This window comes from Macrosteles quadrilineatus, unplaced genomic scaffold (genome assembly GCF_028750875.1).
Source record: "Macrosteles quadrilineatus isolate MER2022 unplaced genomic scaffold, UCM_ALF_1.0 Scaffold_2__2_contigs__length_208266976, whole genome shotgun sequence".
In the NCBI taxonomy this organism is placed as follows: Eukaryota; Metazoa; Arthropoda; class Insecta; order Hemiptera; family Cicadellidae; genus Macrosteles; species Macrosteles quadrilineatus.
The window spans coordinates 24,800,638-24,824,838 of NW_026542595.1; the positions used below are offsets into that span (position 1 = coordinate 24,800,638).

At 36.0% G+C, this 24,201-nt stretch overlaps 1 protein-coding gene across 1 annotated transcript in view; it reads left to right on the forward strand.

Annotated features, from left to right (window-relative positions):
• Positions 1-6,961: 6,961 nt before the first annotated feature.
• Positions 6,962-24,201, forward strand: part of LOC128987995 (RNA transcription, translation and transport factor protein) — a 49,297-nt gene continuing 32,057 nt past the window's right edge. The window contains exon 1 of the mRNA XM_054409158.1: positions 6,962-7,162. Coding sequence (XP_054265133.1) covers positions 7,102-7,162 — 61 coding nt within the window. The 5' untranslated portion in view covers positions 6,962-7,101. The remainder of the gene's footprint in view (positions 7,163-24,201) is intronic.

Consider the following 24,201-nt stretch of genomic DNA (forward strand, 5'->3'; position numbering starts at 1 on the left):
TGGGCTATTTATTAAATTAAAAGTGTGTTTCATCAGATTACCATCACAAATAAAAATTTTTTTAAAGTTGGACAAGGATGATAAAATCTTAAAGCCTCAGCTGATCGGCTGATCCACTAAGTGTATGATGCATGCAAACCTTTTACTTTACCTTAGAATTTATTGTAAACTAGCTGTTTTGCCCGCTCTTAGCTCGGAAAATGTTTTGTAAAAAACAGAATAGTACCTACAGTACATCATTTACATTTGAAATATTTCTAAAATTGAGATTATTAATCATCAAACAATGGGTATTAATTCCTAATTCCTAGCACTTTGAAAGATGGCAAACCAAAGGAAAAGTTACAGGATGGGAGTGATGCCAAGATTTATATGATTTCCCCTACATATTTTTTAGAAGAATATTTCTTTTATCTAAAATAAAATTAATTGAGAAAATATAAAGATTAATTAAATTGTATTTATAAAGTACTAGCTGTTGTACTCGTGCTTTGCAACTGGAAGAGGGCACAAAATAGAAACATTTTTATCCGTTGTATAAAATAGTTACACCCCCTAATTTGTTAGGCATTGATCGTAAAATTGCATATGCAAAAAGGAAATACCATAATGGTTGAATATGTACTGGGGTAACTATAGGATTAGCGGGGGTAAAGTTATCCAGGTCAGATCCGCCTACGCTTTTAGAAACAAAATTCAACTTTAATGACCTTTATAGAAACTTTTGTGGCTTTAAATCTGGCAAGTAGTGGAAACCGTAATTTTGGTTTTGATAAAAATTTTAATTCTTGTGTAGGCTGATGAAATAAGAATATCCCTGCCGCAGCAAACCTGCAGACTAAGCGAATTTCCATTTACTTGATTGGATGTACACTAAAATATCTCCTTAAAAATATCACTAAATTATTCCCTATTTATAGCATTAGTTTAACAAGTACTTAGGTTTGCTGCAACAGGGAGGGTTTGAAAGTGTTTTTTTTTTATGTTAATACATTATGTAGTTTTATGGTGGAAGGAAAATACATAGGTGTGCTATTCCCGTCATATGCTGACGTCACTCAGATTGCAAACACAAATTTTACCATTTAAAAAAAAACAATAACAGTCAATCAAAACAATTATACACCTACCGGTACTTATATGGCAATAATCAGGTGATTTTTTTGTTTGCAATCTGGGTGACGTCAGCATATGACGGGAATAGCACACCTATGTATTTTCCTTCCACCATGATGTACTTTAGTATGAAATAAATGCATTTTTCAAATTTGATCAAAATATGTTCATAAACAAGCAAACTAAAACAGTTATTTATTCTCCATAAGAATAACAAAGGGATTTTAAATTTACAATTTTTTGAATTTTTTCCGTAATCATTAGGCGCAAAATTATGCTTCAATATACTAAATAATTTGTTTTTTAAGCTCTATAAAATGATTTGGAAAGGAATTGCAACATTTTATTTTTTTAGGGTCAAAAATTGGAAAAACCAATTTTTACCCCATATAAAACCCCCCATAAACCCCCGTTGCCATGGTTCAATCATGCTGGTTCGCGAACTCGAATAAATGTAGGTTTACACATATATATCAAAGAACAGCTGTTAAGAAATTCCTTTTAAATATGAAAAATCATAAGGTTAACATGGGAAACTCCAGAGCCACTGGGGCGGAGCCCGAAAGCCCGATCAGAATAAAAACTCCTTAGTTTTCATTTGTAAATATTAGATTATGTAGATCTATTCTTAGTGATATAACAACAATTGCAGAAATGGACATCAATTTAATCAACAATCAATCTAATATTTGAGGAGTAATATAATAAGGAATAACATTAATAAATTAAATACCCCCGCCGCAGCAAACCTGCCGTCTAAGCGAATTTCCATTTGCCTGAAATGATTTTCAATTAATCTATTTAAATAGCATTAGGTTTAACAAGTACCTAGGTTTGCTACAGTTTGCTGCTATCTTGACTCGCTTTGACACAATTGTGAGCCAATAATAGCGTTGAAGTTTTGCGGGTCTGACTTAGGGGAGGTACGATTGAGGCATTAGTTCAAAATTCCTCCGTGAACAGCGCTGTAGTAGAGAGCACTTTGGCAATGATAAGGTTTACTAATCGCAAAAATAGTTGAGTTCATAAAATAAAATTTTAAATGCCTGAAATTCAATTTTATTATTTTTTAATTATAAAAACTATCATAACCTAACCGAACTAACCAAACTTGCTAAAAATGAAATAATATAACAAAAGTTTAGTAATAGAAAAAATAATTCTGTTTATTAAATAAAACTAGAAATTGCTCAATTAAAATTTTATAATGACTTAATAATAAAATTAAACTGTTATAACCGAACCAAACCAACCAAACTTGCTGATAATGAAAAAATCTTGGACAAAAAGCTATGCTACCAGCGGGATTCGAACCCGGGACCTTCAGCAAATCAACCCGGCACGCTAACCACTAGACCACCAAGGCCGATGGCGTCAGGTTGTATTGTTACGGTAATGGCGTTCCCTCAGCTAATGAGAAGCCCACAGCTGTCATCGTAGCCTCTTCTATATCTCCCCTGAGTAAATGGTATTTTTCTAGTAATCGTGGTAAATACCACGAATACTAGAAAAATACCGGTATGTATCATAAACTTAAACAAATGACGTCGTTGGCCCGAATCCTATACTAATAGCATTGACCATATGTTTTGGCAGTTCCATTTAAGCAATGTTAAATAATGTTTATTTTCGGGCCAAAAACGTCATTTGTTTATGTTTATGATCCATACCGGTATTTTTCTAATATTCGTGGTAAATACCAAGTTAAAGTTTTGCGAGTCGGACTCGTTACGTTCCGAGTTCGTGTACCTTCGGCAATCTCCGTACGAGTTCGTGCCAACTCGAGTTCTGAAGAATGAGATGACGGGTCTTGAGTCTTGTCGGCCTAGTCTTGACTTGGACTTGACTCCTTGACTGCTTGACTCGAGTCAACACGACTCACAAACTCAACTCGGTCACATCACTTGCTATGCTAAGCTAGCTAATGCTACGAGACCTTGCCGTCAGACCGTCACCGCCTTTTTTTCGTCTGTCTAGAAACGGGACAGCGGAATTGAAATCCGAACTAAACATCTGACCGCGGGTTTCTGCTTCTGTCATCACCGAGCTTGTTTTAAATTACGCGGGAACAAAGTACAGTACCGTAGCCGTTTAATGTTAAATATAAGTCTAAATATGTTAATTGAAAATTATTTCTAGAATAATTATTAAAAATTACAAATAGCTATATAAGTCCAAATAAAGATGAATTACATAAAAATCCTAACTATTATTACTTGTTGTTTACACTGTTTAAATAACAAAAGTATAGAAAGAAAAAGTTTAATTCCATGTCATTCTAAATTATAGCTTACAGGTAGGCCTATTTTCAGCTGTGAACATTTTAAAACTAGTAACATACCTCGTGTTAAAATTCCTGGTCTTCGTCTTCAAAAGCGACAATTTAACACATATTATATTACACACTAACACACACAAATAATATTTACATTTATTTACAACATTTTCTTCATCTTGGAAACTGTAACAACAAAATGAACATAAAGATTAGGCTATTTTAAATGAGAAATATCTTATTGTGAATTTTCTATAGGCCTACTTGTTTATTTTGTTTGTTTGTCAGTGTCACAAGTTACTCAACATGGGTCTACGTTTATGTTTGTAGGTTCTCTGTGAAAATATCTGGGATGTCAGTGTGTGTGTTCAAGTTCAAAAACTTTTATTTCAGTAAAAGATTTCACTAGCATACCACTGGGCCGAGTGAATACAAGTACAGCAAGTATTTACTTGCGAGTAAATACTTGCAAGTATTCATCGTTCAGGTAATCTCTTGTGAATAAAAGCGACTCTTTACTTGCAAGTAAATCCTATACTCTAATACGAGCAATGTTTGCTTGTATGTATGTATGCTTGCACCAAGATCTCGAAAACGGCTCCGACGATTGTCTTCAAATGTTGTAAATAGTTTATTTTTGGTCTAAAAACGAGTTTATTGCAGTTAGAACTGCCAACAAAATTCTAATTACGTAGAAAAATGAAACTGAAAGACTTATGGGTTGCTAAGTAACCATGTTAGTTGAATTGAATAACAAGGAAAAAGTAAACAAAAGACTTGTTAGTAGTCTATCCACAGTATACTAGCAATAATTGCTTATAAATAATCATACTAATATTATAAATGAGAAAGTTTGGATGTATGGATGTATGGATGTATGTTTGTGACAAGTGAACGCGAAAAATACTGGTCGGATTGGGCTGAAATTTGGCATGATGGTAGCTCACATTCCCGATTAACATATAGGCATATTCTTATTTCAAAAATCCTTTTGGGCTCCGCCCCAGTGGCTCTGGAGTTTCCCATGTTAACCTTATGAGAAATGGAATTATTGAATCTTGACAGCTGTTTCAATTAAACAAGTTGGTTCTGGTCTATGATGTTCAATAGCATTAAAGTTACAAGGATTACCAACAGGGTGCAGCACTCTATTATTTCTTTTACATTTATGACAACAGCTAATTTGCAAACAAAAGGTGAGTGAGCGTAGCGAACGAACTTCAACCTGGAGGCGAGTTAGCGTAGCGAACGAGCTAATCTGAAGGCAAGTGAGCGCAGCGAACGAGCTCCAACCTAAAGGTGAGTGAGCGTAGCGAACGAGCTCCAACCTAAAGGTGAGTGAGCGTAGCGAACAAACTTCAACCAGGACGTGATTGAGCCATGCGAACGAGATAATCTTGAAAATTAAGAAGTTAAACGGGGCAAAGCCCGTGGGTTACAGCTAGTTATTACATAATTACATAATTATTAAATAATTATTACAAAATACAGTACAAAAGGAAAAACATCAGTTGTTACTATTGAGCAAAGATGATACTGAAGATTACTGGATACATTGTAGGAGGACTTTTTTTATCAATAATAGTAAAGGCTAGCAGTGTGGAGTGTGGGAACTGTTTATGACGATTAGATTAAGGTATCTGCAATCCTCAAATGCTATGGGAAGGGAGGGAAACAGGTCTGCGACGTAGGAAGTGGTGAAGGGAGTAGTAAAGGTGAGCAGTCTGGAGTGTGGGAACTGTTAATGGGGATTAGATTAGGGTATCTACAATCCTAAAATGCTATGAGAAGGGAGGAAAACAGGTCCATAACGTAGGAAATGGTGAAGGAAGTAGTAAGGCTAGCAGTGCAGAGTGGGGAACTGTCTGTGGCATTTATAGATCTGCAAATCTAAAATGAGGGCAAACAGGTCCACAACGTAGGGAGTGGTGAAGGAAGTAGTAAAGGTAAGCAGTGTGGAGTTTGGGAGTGGATTAATGTATCTGCAATATTAAACTGTTTTCAGAGTAAACTAATGATTTTCCCCGAGCAAAGCTTGGTCCCCAGGTACTACTTCCTAAATGAGATGGTATACTGATCTATCGGATATGAGGGTATACTTGCAAGTGTACTCCATTTTAAAGTAAACATTATACAGTACAAGTATATATATATATTATAGGCTATATATGATAAATATATATATATTATTGAAGGTCTAAGGCCTTCATTTAAACATGTAAAATGTGAAGGTTTTGCATTATTGAGACTTGTGGATGGATTTTCATTAACAAATAGCTTGAACATAACGAAGGAATACCACAAAGGTTCCATCTTCAACCCAAGCATTATTTTGTGGAAATCACTAGAGTCATACATAATTTAAATAAGTGTATTACACCATACTGAATGTGTTACATGCATTTATCAACAAGTTAACTTAAACAAGCATGGGTTACTGATAACTAGTTGAAAAACAAGTATTTACTCTTTAGGCAAGTATTTGCTGATGGTTATTCACACCAAATTTATAGGTTTCTGAGGGTATATACTTTCTTGGAAAGGCTTTTTAGAAGTACAAGTAAATAGTCATGCTTATTCAATTCTGTTTAAGTAAATACTCAAATTATGAAAATTCAAGACAAGTAAAAAAATTTGAAGTACAAGAACTTTAACTTAGAAAATAAGAATGTGTCAGCTGTTACTATTTCATTTAATTTATAATTGATGGTTGATTATTACCTAATGATTAAAAATTATTAAATATATTTCTTTTACAAAGTTTTATTGGTTTTATTTACAATCTGTTTTAAATTAAATGATAAGTAAATATGATGACATTTATATAAATTAAATAAAAATTGGGGGAAAAATGTATTATTAATAATAAGACTACAGTTAATACAATAATGTATTACTGTTTAAAGTTATGGATTAAATAAACTAGTCTTAGTATTGATCTTAGCCTACCTGGTTAAGCAACTCATGGAGTTGAAGGTTCAACCCCTGTACTGAGCAACAATGCTGTTAAAGCAATGTGCTGAGATTCTTCTCGTGTAGGCCGGGAAGTTGCTTTCAACCCTTTTTTCTTTTTGTTTTTGGTTGAAAAAAAAACTCCTTTGAGGCTCGATTTTTATCTTTTTGGTCTTGGTTCTTACTTTTAAGGCAATATTCCTCTGTTTTATCCATTTCAACTTTGCATCTAGGTTTTTCAGGCATTGATCAGCTACTTTTAAACTCTCCGGGTTAAAATTGACTCAACACGTTGCCTTAATAGAAGTTTGTCAGTAGATCTCACTCTTGTGGGCATAGGCCCACCTATTGACAAAAGTCTTATCGCAAAACTGGCACACATTCATTGTTGACAGTTGACACCACGCGACCACGCGACAGACAGCATCGAATTTGACGTTTAAGTTCGGCACTGCTCGGTAAGATTCGGAAGCGTTCGGCACAGCGCAGTAGTGGGGGAAGCGTCGTTCCGATTTCAAATTCCGCTGTCCCGTTTCTAGACAGACGAAAAATGAGCGGTGACGGTCTGACGGCAAGGCCTCCTGCTAATGCTTAATGCTATGCTATATGCTATATATTATACTGTCAACCAAGTCAACCAACCAACTGTGGCATAACAGTAAGGCGGCCTATCATCTATCAAATTCGTATATTAGGCCTAATTTTCGTTATGATGATTAAGTTGATGTAATTGAGCAAGTTATATGTAAAAGTACATTATGTTCAAGAGAAAACTTTTAGCGCTTAAGTATCACTCTCCAGATGCTTTTGTAATCAGCGGTAAGTCGTTTACTAGGCATAACCTCAACCTCAATAGTTTGAAGGTGTACTGGTGTATTCTCAGTCTCACTATCGAATTGAAAATATTGATTAATAATCGATATTTTTAAAGGGTACAGTTTCTTAACTGGGCTATGCTAATATTGATTGAAACTATCGATTCGATTAGTAAACCTTAATGCGATTTTTTCACCATCAGTAAGTTTGGTTGGTTAGATTAGGTTACGATAGTTTTATTTTATAATAGATATATTAAAAAATATCGACTATTAATCAATATTTTCAATTTGATAGTTTCAATCAATATTAGCATAGCCCAGTTAAGAAACTGTACCCGAAAAAATCGCATGGAGCTTTACTAATCGAATCGATAGTTTCAATCGATATTAGCATAGCCCAGTTAAGAAACTGTACGCCTGGGCTATGCTAATATTGATTGAAATTATCAAATTGAAAATATTGATTAATAATCGATATTTTTAAATATAAGTTAGGTAGGCCTATCTATTATATAATAAAACTATCATAACCTAACCTAACCAACCAAACTTGCTGATGGTGAAAAAATCATAATTTTCTCCCGAGGTCGTGAAGACATCATAATCGTCTCCCTCGGTCGTGAAGACATCGTAATCGTCTCCTACGGTTGTGAAGACATCGTAATAGTCTCCCATGGTCGTGTAGACATCATAATCGTCTCCCGCGGTCGTGAAGATATCGCAATTGTCTCCCAAGGTTGTGAAGACATCGTAATAGTCTCCCATGGTCGTATAGACATCATAATCGTCTCCCGCGGTCGTGAAGACATCGCAATCGTCTCCCGCGGTTGTGAAGACATTGTAATAGTCTCCCATGGTCGTGAAGATATCGCAATTGTCTCCTGCGGTCGTGAAGACATGGTAATCGTCTCCCGCGATTACGGCAAAATGTTAATAAAATCCCGCAGTCATGTGGAGATCATTATCGTCTTCGGCAAAATTCTGACCGTTTCCCGCGGTGTGTGGACCATCGTCTTTTGTAAAATAAAATCATAATCATAGAAAAAAAAACATGATCATATCCCCCGGAGGCTTAGACATTATCACCATCTCATGCGATCGAGTTCTGACCATCCCTCGCGGTCTTGTGGAGACATATTATCGTCTCCCGAGTCCCGCGGTCACGGAAACGTAACTGTTGTCATGCGCCATAGCGGTAAATTGACAACTGTAGGTATAAATACAAAATTCACGCATAATTCCCAGTTAAAAAAAATTCCTGTTATATATATATATATATATAAAAACCCTGTTATATATATTGCTAAGGGGCGCTACTATTAGTTGTGCCTAGGGCGCTGACATTGTCAAAAACGGGCCTGGCACTGTCGGACCAGATGCATCCAAGGGTCTGCACCTACGACCATGTCAAAGAGGAAGCCAACTGGTTGTTCAAGCCTACAAGGACCCTTTTTGGGTCAAGGTTTGAGTTTGAAAGAGCTAGCTAGGTCTATAAGAAAAGATGGTGAGACATTTATTTTGTTTTATAACAGATTGAAGTCTTTAGCTAGAAGTTGAAAGATATGGAGATAGCTTAGATGAACGAGTACGAGATAGGTTTGCAGTAGGTAGCAACTGTCCAGAATTTGAAGTTGAAGTCAGACAAAGATGGCCCGAGGGAGTTAATAACCGAGGTGAGCGTGATAAGCTTTTTTGAAACGTTTTAGGTTGCTGGCGTAATCTAAAACGTTTTGGCTTTGGAAAACAAGTTAACATTGTCCCCATATCAATTCCGTTGAACGATTTAAATGATTATTTTTTAACAGTTTCATCACAGGCAAACGGTACAATAGTTCAGAACCATTTAACAGAGTTACGCCATTTGCCAAATTCCATCACTCAATTTAACTTCAAGCCAATATTGCAAATCGATGTTTTGAAGGCTATAAGGCGGTTAACGTCTGAAGCCACTGGTTCTGACAGAATCCCAATTTCTTTAATTAAACATATTTTGTTTGCTCTCCTCCCAACATTAACTTTCATATTTAATACTTTACTAAGATCAGGTATTTTCCCAGAAAAGTGGAAGTCTGCGCTTGTCCGTCCCTTGAATAAAATCTCATTCCCATCGCTTCCGCAAGACTACAGACCAATTAGCATTCTTCCCGCTCTTTCTAAGTCACTAGAAAGAGTCATTCACTCCCAAGTTTCTGACTTCTTGGTACAAAACAACATCCTCAATAGCTTTCAATCAGGTTTTCGTAAATCTTACAGTACTGAAACGGCAATGCTTCATGTAACTGATGACATACGATTTGCTATGGATTGTAGCCAATGTACTATCTTAACATTATTTGACTTCAGTAAAGCCTTCGATACCGTAAACCATAGCATTCTTCTAGCCAAACTCAAACCGTTAGGTTTCTCTGATAATTCATTAAAATGGATTAGATCATATCTTCAGAGCAGAAAGCAGTGTGTTTCTCATGACAACTTGACGTCCGACTGGAGACATGTTCCCTGCGGAGTTCCCCAGGGTTCAATTCTTGGTCCTCTGCTTTTCACCATTTACATCAATTACATCAGTACAGTTCTACACCACGCAAAGTTTCATTTGTACGCTGACGACTTGCAAATCTATTCTCATTTTAAAGTGAGCGATGCAAATGAAACTATAAACATGATGAATCACGACATCAACAGAATTGTTCAATGGGCAGAAAAGAACGGACTTAGACTCAATCCTGACAAAACAAAGCCAATCATCATAGGTCACTCACGGTTGGGTTACTCAACAAAGTGGACTTAGACATTTTACCAAAAATCACTGTAAACGGAACCACTTTGCAATACCAGGACAAAGTAAAAAGTCTTGGTTTGACTCTAAACCGTACATTGGACTGGACTGACGCGGTGGTAAGCACTTGTAAAAGAGTGTTTGCCGCTGTTCACACACTGAAGAAGATGCAACGACTTCTACCTTTTCACATTAAACTCTTACTGGTCAAATCACTCGTGTTACTACACTTCAACTACTGCAACACCGTGGTTAATGATATGACTGTGGCTTTGGCAACAAAATTACAACGTGTACTTAAAATTATTGTGTTTGATTCTTGTTCAATCTTAGGCGTGATGACCATGTCACACCCTATTACATTAATGAATCAATTTTGAAATTAGAGGACGTCAGAAAAATACGAATACTTTCCATTACTCATTCAGTGATCAATCTTGGAATCCCAATTTATCTTGCAAAGAATTTTAAATTTTTGAATGGAAGAGGCGCAAGGGATACCCGCTCTGGCTCGTCCACGCTTCGCATTCCTCATCATAGAACAACTGTTTATAATAAATCATTTTTAGTAACAGCCTGCCGCCTATGGAACTCCATACCTCTGCCCATCAAATCTATAGGAAACTGATCCTGACTGATGGTGGCGCTGAAAGAATATTACCTTGACCGGATGGCCGTGGCTTGGCAGGATGGCGTGCGTTAGCTCTAGATGCAGCAGAGGGTGTATGTGTGTGTGACTGTATGTTAGGGAAGATGAATAGATTACGCTATTTTATTACTAGCTATGTTACTAACTTTATTGTATTTTTTGTTATTATTTAGTTGTTATTATTAGTTTTTTAGAGTTTAACTGTAAGAATGGACCATGTGGTCCTAAGTTTGCCTCAATAAAGAAGCATTTTCATTTCATTTCATAAGTCAACAGTAGTACTAGAGTTAGCTCAATCCATGGAACGTGCGAGAGAAGAAGTTTCCAAACATTCATGTAAAAACAAGATTTTCAAAGTAACAGTACGGAAAATAGGAAACCAAAGGTACAGAAATCTACTGGTTTCAATAGATGTTATAGATGTGGGTTTGCGCATTACCCTAGAGAAGACTGGTGTCCTGCTATTTCTAATGTGTAAGAAATGTTCAAAGAGAGGCCACTTTGCAAGAATGTGCAAAAGTAAAAATATTTTTTTCAAGATAACAGACGGTAATTTGAGAAAAGTAGATGATTCTTGTGATCAAACTTACGATAATGAGTGTAGTTCTGATATTGATGTTAGCGGAACACAAATTAGGTCGGTCAAGAGTAAGTTTCCCAGAGCTACAATATATGTAGACTTGAACGGGTACAGCTCGTGACATCTAAGCTGCGACGCTACTCTCTGCACTGGAAAAAATAATAAAAGTGCAGCAGTCGCAACCGTTTGCCGGGGATAGCTCAGCCTACAATGGCTGGGTAAAGTTCCAGGGTCTGCGATAAGGTCAGGGAAACCACTAGGCCAAAAGCCGGGTCTAACCGGTATAGGGCTGGCTCATACACGGGCACTGTGAACAAGTAAAAAAACTAGTCACCAAAACAAACGTGCAATAATCACCACCAGGCCTACGCCGATTCTCCACTCTCCTAGGGGGTCGTTGCTGACTACGCAACTCGGGCTTCGTCCTAACTATCCAATAGTTAAGCCCAGAGTGCCTAAAACTCGGTGAGTTACACGACGACTTGCCAATAAAAACCCCAACGCGAGTTATCACCAGGCGGGGTCTACTAGGCCACTATAATCCAATACACAACTCTATTGCCCACGCTAACAATCAAACAGCTCACTCAATAATAATACCAGATAACAATACAAGCGCACTATATGTAGAGTGACTACACCACTAGTAGCTGGTCTCAATAAATACCAAGCCAAGCAAGCAAAGCTAACTGTCAATTGCACTACTATTAAATTATTGAGCTACTTAGTAGCAGATAAATAAATATTAAATACGTTCCAAACACTAGATAAATATATTATCTGATAGCCGGTACTCCGCTATCCAAGCTACCAAGATAACGTGTTGGACTACCAAACAAGCTGTTCAGGTTAAATTAAAATAATCAAATGAATAAACAATAACAACCCTACTACTGCTACTGCTATTACCAACTTTATGTTACTTAGCTGGGCCTCTGTTAATAGGCTAATAATATTAGCTTCTAGCCTACTGGCCACGTGTTTCCAACTACGCACGCTAAATCGTGCAGCCTAGGTTTGTCGGGCCTCAGAGTTATTAGTAATATAACTAACTCTAGGTACAACGCAAAATAATATCTACTACAGTCAATTAAATTATATTATTTGCGCTCTAGCACCTGCCCAGAACCGTCAGGAATACACTTTAATATTATTCCTGACTAATATAAATCCTAACTACCGTCAGGCTTTGACCAGCACGGTTACAACTCTAACTCTCGCAATAAAACCAGATATTAATATTCTCAAACTAATAATATCAAGTCGTCCACTCACCACAAGTGGGTCAGTACCCAACTTACACCAACACTCGGCGCGATCACACCACCAGTATACTCCGACACCACTGTCACGTACACCACTCTCTACGTACACCACACCGACGTATCCCAGTCGTCCACAAGACACCACACTATCCTCACTGTCCGGGATCCACGACTCGAATGTCCTTCTCCTATACTGTCCTGAAGATCTAGGATATCCCTGGCTTATCGGAACTGATAAGCCGGGTCAAAGGGCGCTAGGTAGCTTCGCCGCCGCCGCCTGCCTACCTCAACAACCGGTGCGCGGCCAAATAGCGAAAATTTACCCCCCTAGGAAAAATAACTCGTTACAAAGCTGGCATTTGACCGATCGCCACTCATATCTAGTTCAAAAACATTATGTCCCGTCATGCGGGTTACATCAATTGTCCTCACGACCCATATGAAGGCGCTCAAGTACATAATATAAGGGGAGTCAACCCTGCGAGGTAGCGGAAATGTAAGTGCCAGCTTAGACGTCACAAACTGTATAATGTTAAAATAGAGTTTGATTCCGGGGCTCAGGTAAGTGCTATAAGTTTATCTCTTTGGGATCAAATAAATTCATGTGGAGAATCCCTCAAAAAGACGTCTGATGTCTAGCCAGTTATGGCCATGGGGAAAATAAGCTGGAAGTCATGGGTGAGGATTTTGTGGACGTTACTTTACGCAATCGTACTAAGCAGTTGCTGGTGATTGTTTTACTAGAAGATGATGTTCCATTATTTGGGTTGCCATGGAGTGTAGCTTTCAATCTTAATTTGCCTAGGGAAGTAATGGTTAGACGTATGGACTATGGAAAAATAGATATGAAAGAGAAAGGTAGGAATGAAGAAACTTATAGAAAAGAGTTACAAAAGAAGTCAAGGCATTAACTCAGGATTTTTCCGAACTTTTTCAAGATGAGCTAGGAACGATATCTGACTCTAATGAAGTTATCCATTTGAAAAGCGGAACAAACCCTGTATCTTATGGGGCATGATGAGTTTCATTCCCCTTAAGGGAGGCTGTGGAGCGAGAATTACAGCGATTAGTACAGGAAGTTGAAGAATATCCTGTCATTATATAAGACATTAGTTCCATACGACATATCAAAGCCAATCATTGATGAATGTGATGCCTGTGAAAAAGGGGTTGGTGCAGTTCTGTTACATTTGATGCCAGATGGAACAGAAAGGCCAGTCATGTACACCTCTAGGACACTAACAGGATACAGTTGACAAGGAAGCGATGGCGTTAGTTTTCGCAGTAAAGCAGTCCCTGCAGAAACTGAATATTACAGGTAATATGAGGTTTCGATACACAGTGAAATAAATTTTGGTTTGAAATGTGAACATTTAATAAAAGAAGACTTAACTATTAATGAAGAACGATTGGTGGAACATGGTTATTGAAATACAAATACTTAATCAACACAATTATTGAATCATGAACAATATAACAACAAAATTATAACAATTAATAACATTAAAGATAGGAGAAAGGAAAAGGAAGTACTATTGTTTATATATTGGGAACAATGGGGAATATGAATTTCTCATCACTATTATTATAGTTCATATGAGTTATTATTCCTTAACATCTTTTCTCACATCACACTTTTCTTAATTAAGTTAATATTTCATTACACTGCAGAGCGTCTATTTTATGTTTTTTAATTTATATATTTCTTCTGGTATGTAATTCACTTTGTGGAGTGTCTATATTATTTACATTTAACTATTTACATGGCTTTATGGTCTCTCTACACATACTTTTCATTTATGTTTCTTCAATTTAAAATTTTCTTCAAATACACTATTATTCTTCATACACATACTTTTGATTATTAAACTTGTATCTTCGGTTGAGGAGGAATATATCTTTTTAGTGCTGAAATGTGGTATGGCCCAAATGTCTTCTTGTCATCTAGAGTGCTCACATTATAAGTTGATTCGAATGTCATAAAATTGCACTGATCTTGAATGCGCCTTCGTAGACTTCCTGTATTTTTACTCATATTTAAATTAGGATTGTAATTAATATAATTAATATAATGTAGATTGTTGTTTGTTTTCATATCATTATTAATACTATCATAATTATCTTCATAATATTTATCATCATTATTTTCGTTCTCAATGCTTCGCCTTGGGCTTTGCTCAAATACAAAATTGCAATTTATACCTTCAACAGATACCTCTCCGAACTTCAAAGTAATATTATTATTATTAATCTTCAATTTAATAACTTTTTCTTTAAAATTCATTTCAAACTGCCATATATTTAATACATCATTCCCAATTATTAAATTCCTAACTAAGTTTGGTATGAGTAAAACTTGTAGTTGAGTTTCTTCATTTTCTATCATTACAGGTAACATTATGATTTTAGTTATGCGCTTAGATCGATCTCCTGTAGCGGTTTTAATATGTGTATTTGTAATTGGCAATTCTTCAAAATGACCTATGTGGTGCTTATTTTCTAGGAACCATTTTTCCGATATACAAGTTACATTAGAGCCGGTGTCAATTAGGGCATTTATCTTCGATTTATTAATTTTAACACTAATTTCTGGAAAATCAATTTGTTTAATCTCATGGGAATCATTGATTGATTCATCTTCTTCACTTAATAAAAATTCTCTGTCACAACAGATTACATCAGTTTCATAACAATTATTTAATTCATTACATACATTTGGCCTTATTTTTCCGAGGGGATTTTCTTGCACTGAAGAGACAATTGAGGGAATATTATTTTCAGGGGAAGTGGTGTGTAGGCCATTTTTGCTCTCAGTGCTCTTTAGTTTAAATCCGACTTATGTGGTTGGTCGGTTTTATCGATTATGGTGGTACAGACTTGTCGTTGTTCTGGGGTCATATAATTGGGTTCAGTTCGGTTTCCGTTCCTAGTGGGATAATTATTTGAATTTTGTGGAAATCTGCCTTGTGGGTAAGGGAACCAGTTTTGTTGGTTTGGCCGGTTGTTGTATTGTTGGTTGTGGTTATATGGTCGATTGTTTTGTTGATACTTCATGTCATATCTTGGTTGGTATGCATTTTGGTTGATGTTATTAGTGCGGTCAGGATATCTGTTTTGTGGTTGTGTGTTATAGTTGGGCCTTGGTTCATTTCGGTTTGTCGCTGGTGTATTGTGTGATGGCGAATGGTTTTGTTTATTCCGGCGATTTCCGTCTTTTATATCTTCACGCTGGAGGATCGATTCAAATGCAAATATTGTGTTGGCATTCTGTACTATGCGGGCATCTTGTATTAGTTCACTGAAGTGATCGCTTAACAATGTAATAATTTCTTCATCGGTCAAAGGTGGGGACGTTGATTTCAACGTTATGACTCTCTCTATAAAGTATTCTGAGCGGGTCAGTTTTCCTCCAGGACGGTACCTCTCGTTTTCCAATCTATGTCGAATTCCACGCTGTACTTATTGGCTCCAAAATTTCATGAGAAACATGCTCTCAAACTCATCCCATGTATTAATATTACTTTTGATAAGATAAAACCATCGTGAAGCGCTCCCTTCTAAACTCATCTCTATCGTATCGATTAGGAATTCTTTAGGGTCGGTTGTGGGACTCTGGCGAACCAAATTACGACAGTAATATTTTTGTAGTTTGTTTAAGAACTCTTTGGGGTTGTGTGCTCGTCCAGTGAATTTAGGTACGTTTGAGTCAACATTAGTTCCGCTACCACAAGATACATAAATGTTAGGGGTGAATGTACTCTGTTTAACAGTGGCTTCGTTTTGTAGAGATTCAATCTTGTTATGATGTTCACTTAGTGTTGTTTTCATGTTTTATATTAATTCAATGTTTTGTTCAACTCTGTCTTGATTTGCTTTAATCTGTGGTTCTAGTTGTTCTTGAATCCTTTGAGTGTTTTCACTTACTGTGTGTCTGAGTTGTTTATGTTGTGTTTCATATGTTTCCTGAATTTGACTTTGAATATTATTTAAATAAGTATTCATAGTCTGGCTCATCTCTTCCCTAATAATTTGATTTTGGGTATGGACTAAGCTATTTACTTCAGTTTTATGGGCATTTAGATCTGCTATCAGGTCCATTTTTAGATTATAGGAGCTTTCGGCAATTTGGGTAACTAATTTAGATTCAATTGATTTCATTTCCTCTGATTGTTTTTGTTGATTTTCCTTCACATAGTTTAATTCCAATTGTAGTTTATTTTGTGATTCAGTGATAGATTCAATTTTAGTATCGAGGATTTTATAGTGGGTCTTTATTTCATCTTTAATGCTGGTTTCCAACGATATCATTTTATTATCCAAAGATTGGAATAGCGTTTGAATTTGGGACATAAAGTCGGGTTTCGGGTCGGGTAGTTGAGTGACGGTGCTTGTTGTAGCGCGATGAGAAGCTCGCTGTGATTGATCGTCATGAAACTGTGTTGTGATTGGCTGTTGTGTTTCTGTTGCCGTCGTAAGGAGTGTAGGCCTATCAGCTGTCATATTCATTCCCATCATTCCTTGTTCATCGTTCACCGGGACGTTGGTTTGGTGTTGGTCGGTAAAATTTGTTTGCTTTGAGGTTAGGGCTACAATTTCTGATGACTCGGAACCGTGGAATGATCGCTCGTCGAAGGATTTGTTTTCTGAGTGTGTTTGTTGTGATGATGTTTCAGGGCTTTTCGCTGTTAGAGTGCATGATTCATCTTCACTAATATCGCTGGTATTAGTGTTTGTGTGAATTTCAATGTTGTTGTCGTCTTGATTATTATCGTCACTATCCCTGCTATTTTCGACTAGTTTCCTAGAGGGTTTAGGGTTTGGGCGTAAATTGTATTGACTCATCATCTTGGATATCTTTAACTAACAGGTGACTGATAGGCTAATTATGAAAGGGGAAACAGGTGGGGAATCTTAACTTAGATACCTTTATAATAGTACAACACTCTTATAGGCTATTCTTAGTTTAACCTAAAAATCGCTATTTCAAACACATGAGCCTACTTGTATTATTAGCAAGGTTTGGTCAATAAGAGGGGTGGCGGAATTGTACCCCCCTGGAATTGTACCCCCTGCTGGTTTGTGACGTCACGATGACGTCTCATTTTCTCGACCAAAACGGCGTGTACGGGCTGGAATTGTACCCCCCTCATAAAACTTTGATATTGTTATGCACGAGTGGTTTGATTAAATCCACTGGCATCTAAAAAACTGTACGGACCGGAATTGTACCCCCCTGGAATTGTACCCCCTCAGTTAGAACTCACTTTTATTTGACCAGTGTACGGGGTGGAATTGTACCCCCCTGGAATTGTACCCCCCGTCAGTCTAGCCCTTCTTAAAGGACCGGAATTGTACCCCCCCCCTGGAATTGTACCCCCTGGTCACTGCAGAAGAAGATGTACGGCCCGGAATTGTACCCCCCCCCCCCCCATTTAACCGAGGAGCTTGTCTATTATGATTACCAACTAAAATTAAAACAATAGTTATGTTGGATATTAGAGGGGAATCACACGAATGTGAAATGAAGCAAGTTACCCGACACCTAATGAATTGCTTGTTGTAAAAGGATATTCTAAGAAACAACAAATTAAGGCCATTCAGAGTAACGTGCGAGAGGCCTAACAGACTTATTTGTACGTTATTCATTAATATTTTCTTAACCTTCCCAAGTACTAACTGTTCATAGACTAGCTTAAATTCACAAAGGTTAAAACTTTGACAAACTGTGAACTACTTTGTACCAGAATATTCGGGACCACGTAAGTTTGCAGTTGAGGGAGGAGCCTATTTACCATATGGTTTTGAATGGACCAATGAGAGCCGTGCGGTGTTGCCAAATCTAATAATACCAGCTGATTTGATAATATTGCTTAGTATATTTTAATTAGTATTTTTTAGTAATTTAATCTTACATTGTACCATTATCCAAAACTATCTTCACTGCTTCTAATTGTTATTGTTAACTTATCGTCTTTCCTTGTCTATTTTGTTATTTTTGTTATTGTTGTTATTGTTATTGTTATTCAAGATTGTTATTATATAGTATCTATTTACTTGTTACTTGTAATTGTTGTTAATTAATTATGTTCTTGCTGTTACCACTCACTGTTGCATGTATTTTGCCATCTTTCAATATTGTATACATTCTTGTAAACTGGTGTAAACCGTTGGGAAATAAATAAATAAATTAGTGTTGTCAACGGGCGATGTGCAAAGTCGCTCTAGCCTTGTCTTGAGATTGGCTGGCACCATCTGCAAACTTACGTGGTCCCGAATTAAATTTTACAACAGGTATTTTGTCTACTTTTGCCAGTAATAACTGTTCATAATTTGTTACCGAATGAACAATAATGCACATTATGTTTGAATTAACAAAAATGAAACACACCAACTTCTTTTCACGGTCATATTAAATTACGTTGAAAAAGAACGAAGAAAAGTGACGTGAACAAATAAACATTCCATTCTTATAGCGTAGTTATTGTATACAAACTAGTTTAGCTTAGTTATTAGGCCTATGTGCAGTAATCAAAAGGTAAGTATTTCAAATCTATATAACCAAGCCGAAATTCGCTGCTTGCGACTCCTCTTAAAAACAAAGTTTCTTAGGATTTGCACTGTTTGTATCGTTTTAAAAAATCAATCAGCTTGGGTTATAAAATTATTTAGAAGCTTTGTCCATGAGGGAATCAAGCTCAGCGTTAATTCGTAAACGTTTATTCCTTATTGCTTGGACTTTTATTAAGTCACTAAGGAAGGCAACAGGTATATCCTGCGATCACAAGAACATCGCAGTTATCCCAAACGATCACGGCAAATTTGTCGCCATTCTCCACGATTACGGCAACGCTGTTTGTTATCATCTCTTGCGATCTCTGATACATTGTGGTAATTTACCGAAAACGCGATTTAAGAGACACAAAAACAAGACGTGATAAGGTAACTAACGGCTACTCGTTACAGATTGCTTTGGTGGATATTATAAAATGTAAATTTCTATTTTCGCACAAAGTATTCATTATGTTTGGGCACAAAAGTCCCAGGTATTTCTCTAGTCATTAAAATTCAATTTTAGTACTTAGTTTTTTCGATCACCCTGGTCGCAAAAAAACATGCTCATTTTATTTGGAAAATTAATTATTGTTTGATTTTCATTTGAATATACCTAGTTCTTCCGTTAAATGTAATCCGTTTAGAGTTAGTGTTGAGCAGAATTTATATTGTAAAAATGTTGTCCATAACTGCTTTAAGGTAATCATTGAATCTATATATATATAATACGCTAATCCGATTTTTGTAAACAGAACTCCTCCCTCATTTTTGGACCGATTTTGATGATTAAAGTGTCAAATGAATGGACCTGATCTGTAGTTTTGCAAAGTCTTTTTCGTTTTTTGAAATCTTTATTAGTTTGGGCAGGATCTTCCATCAAAGATGGATTTTCTCCCATAAGATTAACATGGGGGAATCTAAATATTTAATTGGAAACTTTGTCTGCATTTATTTGAGAGAACGACTGGGCGTAGAAACTTGGTAGAGGTGTCCAAAGAAAGGTCTTGGTCTCTAGATGAGTTACCAAAAGAAAATCTAAGTGAATCCCGTTAGGGCTCTGCCCCAGAAGCCCTTAAAGATCCCTCCACAGATTTGTTTACATTTTGTCCATGTGGATAATACTTTTTAATGAAACAGCTGTTTATTTTTGAATTGTATTTTAAACAACACACATTTATTGGGAGTTACTGAACTGTCCAAAAGAAGTATTTGCAATGTTATTTTCTGATTTTAAAATTGATTTTCTTCTGTATCATGTCATATTTTGCAATATAACGTTCCATTACGAAATCAGTGGAAAATCCTTTTATCACACTAACTCTTATTTAACAGTAATTATTTCTTATTGAAGTATCTTATATCTATTGTACGGGTTGGTGTCTGCCTTTTTCACCACTTTTGGCTACATTTTATCATATTATTCTAGACAGATCATCATAGGTTCGTGAGATTATTGTCATACATGTTTTCAATCATTGGAAAAATCTTCGATTGTGTAATACAATACAAAATAATACAAGTGCAGAAGAGTCTTTTATCTTTAACATTAACCCCACAACCGATTTCTCAAAACTATACTAGAGGGTAATTCATTGGCACAGAAGTACGATATGAACTGATGCGACGTGACGAAGGAAAAATCAAACTTACACTGTGACGGATGGACCTCCCTTTGAAGTTAGAACGTGTCTCCTCAACAAGCAGATATTTTCTCTCAAATAAACTCATAGATTAATCTTTATTACACTGATGAAATCGGGGAAGTTTTTAACTAATAAAAAAGATCCACCAATACGGTTTTAATACTATTTAAAGATTCTTCTAAAGTAGCCTATGGGAAATATGTTATTCGTTGAATGATCAACTATATTTGGTAACTAACGCAATTAATATAATTATTGTTTTTACACTTATTACTCTTTAAACAATGCTAAATGCTCAAAATATGTATAATTTCACTCAATTTATCGCAGTTAGATGAATTAGCGTAAGCCTTGAAAGTAACCGTCGATTTCAACGGGTTTCACCTAGTATTACAATAATTAAGGTTTATCATAAAAAAGTACCTACTGATGACCTAACGTTCATCAGTCCCTTTCTGTGTATATTTAAGAATTCGATCTTGAAACGTCAACTCTTATCTTTTTTTATATCATTATATGTTGAACTCTATTATCATTGATGACAAACCTATTCAGGGCCCAAGGTTGGTTGTAGTTCACTTGAGCTCCTACATTATCAAATCTGACCGAGGAATACTGTAGTAGTTTGAAGCCGAGGCACCTGTATTGCGGCACCTACCTCTTCTATGGTAGTATGTAAAGGTCATTTCATAGTAGTGTACTGAAAAAGTAAGGTTTTTGTTTAGGCCTATAAATGGGTGCAAAATTGATAGCAACACACTTCAAGAAAAAGTAGGTCCAAGTCACAGGCCCAAGACACTGGCTCTTAATTGATTAATTTTTGTTTCGACAAACTGTTGTCGAATAAGCGTGGCTTTCATTCTTGTACTTTTTTCATTTATCAAAGAACCATTGATTGCTAAATATGTATCTAATTGTGATTCCAATGGCACTGATATCTGAAATAATATTCGGATGCGGTGAAGAGCAAGATCTGTTTAATTTAAAAATAATAATAAAATAAAATAGCCCCGCAGCAGCAAACCTGCAGATAAGCGAATTTCCATTTGCATAATTGGATTTAGACTCGAATGTATCCTTAAAAGTATCACATTTATTCCCTATTAAAATAGCTTTTGTTAACGTGTATGGGGTTTGCTGCAAAAGGGATTGTAAATTTTTTTGTTTAAAATGTTAAACAGTTTAATATGAAATAAATGTTTTTTTCCAAATGTAATCAAAATATGCTCATAAACAAGCAAACAACAACAGTTCACTTATTCTCGACAAAATAAAATGTACATAAGACATAGGATCAATTTATTTCCTTTAGAACTTTAAGTACAAAGTCATTGGAAAACGTCAGTAATTCTAGTACATTATGAAATATACATTAAATATTACAAATAAAAAAATTCATTCAACATCACATAGGCTAATTGAAAAAGAAGACAAGGAAATACAACTCCTCACGTTGACAACTAACGGATTATTCAGGAGGGGGTTTCAAATACGTCAATGTAAAAATATGTGACCGATAATAAGTTGGAAAAACAAAGTAGAAAACTCCAATGAATTCCAAATAACGAAAGCTGTGATGTTTGTTTACATTTGGAATACCAATGGTGTATAAGGGTGTGTGGTTTGTTTACATTCCAAATTCCAATGGGTAGGTTAACCAGAAGAAGCACCCTCGCCTATCTGGACTAGTGTCGGCGCAGTAGTACGGGCGTTTGCCAGAGAGACTCTTCCATTGATTGTAATAAGGCGATCGTGCACCAAGACACAATACATACGCAACGTTGCCAGTTCTCGCTCAACGTGGTCTTATATACTATATAATACTATATACTAGAAGGCTATGATTGCACGTGCACGGCCTCCTAGGCCGCGGCCTTCGAAGTGGCAACGCCGCAAGTGGTTTTGTAACAGCTGTTTAGTTTGGAAGCAGCTAATGTTATTTTTGTATTTACGAAATATTGATTACTGGACTATGACATTATTGACTCTGCTTAAAATGTACGGATATAGATTTTCAATCTATATAATTAACGCTACATGAAACTTTGTCGGTTGAACTCCTCCGCCATTTCTCCATTGACGTCTCATTGGAAAGAGCGTGTCACGTAGATTTGCAAACTAACTTTCCATTTTTTTACAGTCCCTTGGGCTCTGCCCCAGTGGCTTTGTAAGCTCCAATGTTATCCTTATGAAGAACATAATTGTTTACATTTTGATCAGCTGTATAATTTAATTACTGTTATTTATTTTTCAATTCAATGAAACACATTTACCGATTTTGTTGAAATTCAATATTTACTATTTTCATTTACATTCGTTAATATTACAATGTAAAACAATATAGAAAGCCTGGACAATTTGATGTTTTTTACCAAATAAGAAAAATGAATTGATATAGTAGGCCTACTTCTGTATTTCTTGAGCAATCATTGAAAGAACCGGGTGTTAAAAATGGAAACATAGGAAAGTCATAGAATGACACCAAGTGGAAGAAATAGAGATTTCTTTTTTTAAATTACAGTACTATCGTTATCAACCTATATAATGAAGAACACCTATTAAATGAAGATTCCCACAAACAATGAACAAGTATGTTAGCCAAAGTACTACTATTTTGTAGGAAACATAGACTTAACTTTACGATGATTGGCAAAGGAAAACTCTCTAAGGCTGAATTAATCTGGTACGGCAAGGCCATTAATAGGTGTTCATAAAAGTCAAGTCATTTTAAAAGAATATGTCTCTTTTCTTTAAAACAAAATGATTTCTTTTTACACAAGTTGTTTGTGGCTTTGCTGGGTTAAATTTTTCAGTGAAAACTATGTCTGTATAATAGCAAAGCCATTAAAACAACGTATATGACCACATTGTTTATAACACAGTCTTCAAAGAAGCTCTGTAAACATGTAAAAACGTAGATTAACATTATATTTTGAATAAGTTAATTATCCAAAATGTAAACTCACCCTGTCACTCACTTACTTGTGAGCGATTTGTTGCTTTACGAAGAATCATTACCGAAGGTCATTGCTCTTACAATAATCCCTATATCTTCGGGCCTGCATTGCTGTTTGCTTAATGGCCTCTTAGAAAAAGCGTTGACCTATGATGTGATTGTGGCTTCGTCTTGTGTATTTTCAAAGTTTGAAGGAGATTAAAAGTTAAATTTTATTATGGTTTTATGTTATTAGATAATAGTGTATAACAAGTATTACAGTAAAAACAAACTAAGCAATAATGCATTCAAGTTGTTCATGGTTTAAGGAAAATAAAACAATATATAGCCCGAGGTGAAGTTAAGTGGCGAAGCCAGATTTTTGGATAATCTCTTCACAATTATAGTTCCTTGGTACAATCACTATATTCTGTACAGGTTTGAAAATCCAACATATGTCGTAGAAGGCATTCTCTACTACTTCATTTTCATAATACCAATTACAGTAGGTTTATCGAGTGGGTGGGGGGTACAATTCCAGCCCGTACACAAGCCAAGCTAGCTGTCCAAGAGGGGGGTACAATTCCGGGGGGTACAATTCCACCCCGTACATATTTGGCTTTCTGATGGGGGGTACAAT